The 7,493-nt window shown below is 42.1% G+C and overlaps 1 protein-coding gene across 1 annotated transcript in view; it reads right to left on the reverse strand.

The window, feature by feature from the left end:
- LOC100960322 (EF-hand calcium-binding domain-containing protein 1) overlaps window positions 1–1,415 on the reverse strand; it is a 22,184-nt gene extending 20,769 nt beyond the window's left edge. Inside the window, exons 1-2 of the mRNA XM_023507507.1 lie at window positions 1,403–1,415; window positions 1,094–1,249 (exon numbers count right to left, since the gene is read on the reverse strand). Of these exons, the coding sequence (XP_023363275.1) occupies window positions 1,094–1,249; window positions 1,403–1,415 (169 nt within the window). The remainder of the gene's footprint in view (window positions 1–1,093; window positions 1,250–1,402) is intronic.
- Between the last annotated feature and the right edge of the window lie 6,078 nt (window positions 1,416–7,493).

Below are 7,493 nucleotides of genomic sequence, written 5' to 3' on the forward strand. Positions count from 1 at the left end.
AGACAGAGCCTCAAGCTGTCACCCTGGGCAGAGTACTGTAGCATCACAGCTCACAGCAACCTCCAACTCTTGGGCTCAAGTGATTCTTCTGCCTCTGCCTCCCAAGTAGCTGGGACTACAGGTGCCTGCCACAACGCCCGGCTATTTTTTGGTTGCAGCTGTCACTGTTGTTTGGCGGGCCAGGCTGGATTCAAACCCGCCACCTTGGGTGTATGTGGCTGGCGCCTTAGCTACTTGAGCCACAGGCGCCGAGCCAAGTATTGCAATTTTAATAACAGTATTTTCCTCTTTACAATTTGTATTTTTTTTTGGCACGTATTACTGAAATTAACTGGATGGATCACATTAAATAATCTCCTATTTAATTAAATTATTTATTTTTGAGACAGAGTCTTATTTTGTCATCCTTGGTAGAGTACTGTTGGAGTCATAGCTCACAGCAACCTCTAACTCTTAGGCTCAAGCAATTCTCCTGCCTCAGCCTTCCAAGTAGTTGGGACTATAGGCACCCACCACAACACCCAGCTATTTTTAGACAGGGGGTCTTGCTTTTGCTCAGGCTTGTCTTGAACCTGTGAACTCAGGGAATCTACCCACCTTGGCTTCCCAGAGTGCTGGGATTATAGGCATGCGCCACTGTGCCAGCCCAATTTCTTATTTCAAATATATGTTCTTTGATTTTTCCAATATAACAAGTCACTACCATTTTTATACTGACTGATACATGCTTCATTTTTAGGGAAAAAAAAGAAGCCATTTGATATTTTATGTCTATAGCATGATAGTGTATGTCTAAAGACATCATGATTAAAAGTCACAGTCTGCTTATCTTTTAAAAAACAGTACTGCTAGCTTATTTAGTTTAGTTTATTTCTCAGAGCTGAACAGCTATGAGATATGAAATTCCAAGTGAGTTTGTCTTAAAAATAATCCATACGATCAAGACAATTATTATTTGCAGCCCTACACTTGCCAGAATTATGCCTTTCTCATTTGGCATCAAAAAAATTCAGTCTTTGATGAAAATTGAACACATACATATTTGCTACACATATCTAAGACTAGCCCATTTTAGTCTCTTACGACTTCTTACCCCTATTCATCAACATATCATCAGTCATTCCAAACATGCTGTGCAGGATGGCTCGAAAGGTGTTACAGTCTAGCCCGGTGTTGCCTTGTCTGCCACCAATTCCTCCCACCAAGCGGTGAAAAAGTCTTACGAGACACTCTATTTCACGTTTTTTGACTGTAAAACAAAAAGACAAATAAATACAAATTAATCATTCAAGCTAATTGATTATATTTTACTAAGCAGCTTACTTTGTTTCTATGATGTTCGGTGCCCTGATGACAGGGAAAAAATATGACTTGCTCTTTACACAGTGAAGGTGGGCCTCACTCAGAAGTCTCATAAGACTAGATATTACTGCGAAATTATGTCATGTAACACTCACTGCCATAGATCTGTGGAGCGAAATCAGTACGGGAAAAAGGACTTGGGCCTTTTCATGGGAGCACTTTGAACTGGGCCTTGAAGGGTGCGTAATATTTATACAGGGAGGAATATGTTGAGGGTGGTAAAGAAGTGAAGAATTCCAGGAAAAGGGGACAACACGAGTAAAGAGGTAGAATTAGGGCTGAGATTCAACATGCTTTACTGATAGCTCATTAGGAGTTGGGAAGAAGTAAACAATAAGGCTGAAAAGGATGGGCTGATGGTAGAGGGCCACGAATGCCGGGTTGAAGAACTAACCTTTATTTTAAGACAGGAGTATTTTTCATGGTGTCATTTTGTGGAACATCTGTGTGAGAATCAACTCCCTTTGTACTGCCCCATGTTTGTTAAATATTCAGATTCCCAAGATTTTTCCCCAGATCTGGTAAGTCAGAGTTGCTAACAATAGGCCTAGGAATTAATTAATTTATTTTTTTGAGACAGAGTTTCACTATGTCACCCTGGGTAGAGTGCTATGGTGTCACTGCTCACAGAAACTTCAAACTCTTGGGCTTAAGCGATTCTCTTGTCTCAGCCTCCCTTGTAGCTGGGACTACAGGTGCCTGCCACAACACCCAGCTATTTTTTTGTTGTTGTAGTTGTCATGGTTGTTTAGCAGGCCCGGGCAGGTTTGAACCTGCCAGCCTCGCTGTATGTGGCTGGTGCCCTAACCACGTAACCACGGACAACAGTGCTGAGCCAGGGAATTGGAATTTAAACAAGAGGCCAGTTCACTCTTCTATGCCCTGGGGGTTGGGAATCTTTGGGTTAAGCCATTGAAGATTTTAGAGTAGGGGACAATAAAAACAGTTTAAGGAAAATGATTTGGCAAAGCTGTATTGGAGGAAGGTGCAAGCATGGAAGCTGGGCTTGGAGGGTAGGGCATAGGCTAGCAAAGTGGAAATAAGGACAGAAACTGAGGAGGGAGCCTGAGATGCTGCAGAAAACCAGTAAGGCTTTATGTCTCTTCAGAGCTGCAGCTTTCAGACTAAAACTTTGTCCATTCACAGACCTAGCTCTCCAGACTAAGTAAAATGCTATTTTAACTAAATGCACAGGTGATTCTGATGCATTGTCATGACTAAGAACGAAGGGGTTAGACTTAGTAGGTTAAGGGTACTAGACTTATGCCTCTGGGTTCCACGTCTATTTCTTATCCAAAATAGCTGAGAGAACTGAGACAAGTCATACAGCTTTTTTTTTTCTTTTTTGAGACAAAGTCTCACTTTGTTGCCCTCAGTAGAGCACTGTGAGTCATAACTCACAGCAACCTGAAACTCTTGGGCTCAATTTACCCCCTTGCCTCAACCTCCCAAGAAGCTGGAACTACAGGTGTCTGCCAAATGTCTGGTTATTTTCAGTGGTGGGGTCTTGCTCTGGCTCAGGCTGGTCTTGAACCTGTGCGCTCAAGGCAATCCACCCGCCTCAGCCTCCCAGAGTGTTGGGATTACAGATGTGAGCCACCACTCCTGGCCCCACACAGCTTCTTCATACCTCAATGTCCTTGCCTATACTTAATGTTTTATCCTGAATGATCTCTGAGATTCCCTTAGTCTAAAAGTCTGAGTCAGAGATTACTCAAAAGAACTACAAGAGTTAGGTGGGTGGCACCTAACTCTGTGGCTCAGTGGGTAGGGCGCTGGCCCCATATACTGAGGATGGTGGGTTTGAACTCGGCCCCCCCAGCTAAAAAACAGCAACGACAACTGCAACCACAAAAAATAAAGTACTAGATTCTATTTAAAAAAAAAAAAGAGGAGCAAAATCTGGTTACTGTTTTTCCTTTGTTCTTCTTTTTGCTTCCTTCCTTTCCCCCTCCCTTTTCTTTTTCTCTTTTCAGTGGGGAAGGTGAGGAGAAAGAATGACTTTCGATATTGTATTTGAGATGACGTCAGGTTACCAAGTGAAATAGCACCAACACAGAAAATATGCTGCTGTGGTCTGAGGAGTGACTTGATTCCTGGGATAGTGATCAATATTCCGAAGAATAAATGATTATAAAGATTCTGTGAGGGTGTGGGCTGGTAGGTGTGGATTTTGAGAAAACTTTCCCCTGACAAAGATTAGAATAGAAAGAAGAAAAAGTTTACTTTACTCTCAGATGGAAAAGGGCCAACACAGAAGCGAGAAAGGTAGGAGAGTGCTGGCAGAGTCAGGTACTTGGGCTTTTATTTTGGAGTTGTAAATGGGGTGAAGATTTAGGGCTGTGGCCGAATTAACAGGGCACAGTAAACTGTTGCTGCCTTATCACTCCTCTTAGCCTAGCAGATGGGCTTATCACCATGTGACTGTGATCGCCTCAGCACTCTGATCTAGAGATACAATTTGGGGAAGAAATTGAGAGACCTGTAGCTTGCGCCCTCCGTTGGCCATTCAGGAACTCTTCAAGGCTGTAAAAACGAAGTTCTAAAAGGCGGGTTTTAGTCTACAGCTCTAAAAATTTACATTTCCCTTAGCTCTTTTCTTATGTCATGGAAGAGTCCTCTCAGGGTACCCGTCAGCACGAGAGGGAGACATGGAGAGCTCATGTGACTGATCTTAGCCTTTGCTGAGAAACTGAGTTAGATAATTTTCTGTAATTGGTATTTTTTGGATATTTTAGCAAGGCCATCCTTTCAGTTGCCTAATACTATTTTATGAACTGAATTCGATTTTTGTGATTTCCTGCTTAATATAGTATCACATTGTAACTATGAAGTCCAAAAATAAAATGTAAAGGTCATTTTTATTTAACCAGAAAGCATCAAGAGCCTCCCAAGAACCAGGTAATGAATACACCATGGTTCCTGTCCTCAAGGGAGTTACTTGGTCAAGAGATAATGAAAAGGCTCAGCGCCTGTGGCTCAAGTGGCTAAGGCGCCAGCCACATACACCTAAGGTGGTGGGTTCGAATCCAGCCCTGGGCCCGCCAAACAACAATGATGGCTGCAACCTAGCCAGGCGTTGTGGCGGGCGCCTGTGGTCCCAGCAACTTGGGAGGCGGAGGCAGGAGACTCGCTTGAGCCCAGGAGTTGGAGGTTGCTGTGAGCTGTGATGCCACAGCATTCTACCCAGGGGGACAGCTTGAGGCTCTGTCTCAAAAAAAAAAGAGAGAGATAATGAAAAGCAGTGCAATAAAGTAATACATGAGCACAATTTCTGGTGTTTGTTTGTGACCCAAAGGAAGAAATCAATTTGGGGGATGCAGAAAGAGATTAAAAAGGGCTCCAAAGAAGAGGTATCACTTAAGCTAAGGCTTACTGAAGGAGCTGGCAATTTACCAGAGGCAGCCTGGAGGCCGGTAGGCAGGTTCTGAGGTGAAGGTGGTTTGGTGTGGCTAGCTGGCTGACTTGTGCAATTCTACTGAAAAAATTTTAGCTAGCAAGTTATTGTAGTTGCACTGAAGGAAAACCATCTTGGCAGAAGATTATTGAAACTACTTTATGAATGGGAAATCCTAATGTGGCAGCTTATGTTCCTAAGATGATCCTAAAACTAGGGGGATTTTTCTAACTGTTTTAACAGAGTACAGTGGAAGTGAGGCTCTGTGACTTTCAAAACTAGATCATACAAAGGATGCAGCTGCTCTAAGGACCCAAACTAGGCAAGATTTCTTTTCTTGCTTGGAATATGAAGAATAAGAGGAAGCTCAGGTGTGGGTGGATGCATTGTATGGAGTATACACATGGTATATTAACGTTTGCCTGAAAGTAAGCCTCTTCAACTCTGGAAGAATGTTACCATCTGAGTAGAAATGCTAGCACCAGCAGTGGTGTGAAAACGCAAGAGTAAGCCATTTGCTCTGGGAGTCAAGTAACGTGAAGTTGTCCAATAAAGCAGTCAAGGACTTAAGATACACTCTTCAGCGGGCAATAATCAAACTTGTTCCTCATTTTATCAATGTAGCTCACATTTCATTATACCTAAAGACCTTGTGCATGTGGTTAAGAAACCAATGTTAAAGATATTTGAGAAATCATGTGTGATTAACATGGATGGTTTGAGATACTGGAGATTGGCCTATGCTTTAGTTTGGAATAATTTTAAATGCTAATTTTGATAATTTAATAACATTTGGTTTAAACAACATTTTAGAGTAACTTTAGATTTAGATAAGAGATGCAAAGACAGTACAAAGAGATCCTATATCCTCTTCACTCAGTTTCTCCCTGAAGTTAACATCTTACATAACCATGGTACTTTTGTCAAAGCTGACACATTAACAGTTAGTAGTAGGTCGCTACTAACAATAGATCCTAATTGCACTTCAGTAGTTTCTCCACTAATGTCTTTCTGGTTCCAGGGAAGGAAGATTTTTTCCCCTTTTCCATTTATTCAATTATTTATACCAGTATAAAGTCATATATATACTGGGGTCTTTGGGCATAGTTAGGTCTAGGACCCTTATAAAAACAAGACCTCAGAGTTAGTCTCTTCTACTGTGAGGACACAGCAAGGTACACCAGCTGTAAGACAAAAAGTGGGCTGTCATCAGACGTTGAATTTGCCTTGACCTTGGACTTCCCAGCACCCAGAACTGTGAGAAATAAATTTCTGTTGTTCATAACCATCAGCCTATTCTGTTACAGCAGCCTGAATGGACTAAGACAATGCCAGTACTGTTATTTAGTTGCTCAAAATATTTGAGCTCTGGCTACTGGGAATATTTGGTTGGCTCCTGTAATATTTTTTCTTTTTTTTAAGAGACAGAGTCTCACTTTGTCACCTTGGTAGAGTGCTGTGGCAACACAGCTTACAGCAACCTCCAGCTCCTGGGTTTAGCTGATTCTCTTGCCTCAGCCTCCCAAGTAGCGGCTTGTTGCGGTTGTCATTGTTTAGCAGGCTTGGGCTGGATTCAAGCCCTAGCTGCTGAGCTACAGGCAGCTTCTTTTTATCTTTTTACTTTCCAAACTTCTTTGCTTTATGGTGCTACAAGTGGATTATCATCCTTTTTCAGCTATTTCTTCAAGGACTCCTGGTTTTTTGTTTTTTTAAATTGGTGAATGGTATTTAGAAACTAAGGTCTGGATACTGGGTTGCTGAAACCCAATTAGGGTCTATTATTAGTACCAACATAACAGTGTTAATGTATCAGCTTTGACAAACGTAGATAAGCTCTCTCAGCACTTAACTAGGAAATAGGAATGTATACAAAACCAGGGATGCACACATATTGGCCTATATTATTTCCCCAACTAAAGCATAGGTCAAATTTTAGACTAGTGGGCCAAGATGTGATCTAGATCCAAGACCCAGAAAAGATGATTAACTGTATTAAAAACTCACAAAGACAGAGGGGCAGAAGTGTTTGTAGATTCACAAGTGTAAATTGTGTTAGATTTAACTTTTTCCCTACCTCTTATAAAAGTGGATCAGGGAGATACAGTTCATTGTGCACTTGGATTTTTGGTGAGGAATCTGACAAAATCATATAGATAATATAGATTAAAATTCTTTTTTTTTTTTTTTTTTTGAGACAGAGCCTCTAGCTGTCGCCCTGGGTAGAGTACAGTGGCATGACAGCTCACAGCAACCTCAAACTGCTGGCCTTAAGAAATTCTCTCGCCTCAGCCTCCCAAGTAGCTGGAAGTACAAGCACCCGCCACAACACCCGGCTATTTTTTGGTTGTAGTTGTCATTGCTGTTTGACTGGATTCAAACCCGCCAGCTCTGGTGTATGTGGCTGGCGCCTTAGCCCTTGAGCGACAGGCACCGAGCCTTACCTTCTATTTTTATTTATAAATATTAGTTGTCTATTTTTTAAGACTTGGGAAAATAAGAAGTTAACTGATGACTCCATACTGAACCCGGCTTATTTTTCTATTTTTAGTAGAGGCAAGGTCTCATTCTTGCTCAGGCTGGTCTCAACTCCCGAGATCAAGTGACCCACCCACCTCGGCCTCCCAGAGTGGTAGGATAACAAACCTGAGGGTACTGCTTCCTACCCAAAATAAACTAGTGGAGGGGGGCGGGGAGAAACAGCTCCGCCCGGAAAGAGGCCAGGTGATGAAGGCAC

The sequence above is a fragment of the Otolemur garnettii genome, unplaced genomic scaffold (genome assembly GCF_000181295.1).
Source record: "Otolemur garnettii isolate 467f Iridium unplaced genomic scaffold, OtoGar3 scaffold00005, whole genome shotgun sequence".
NCBI classification, from domain to species: Eukaryota; Metazoa; Chordata; class Mammalia; order Primates; family Galagidae; genus Otolemur; species Otolemur garnettii.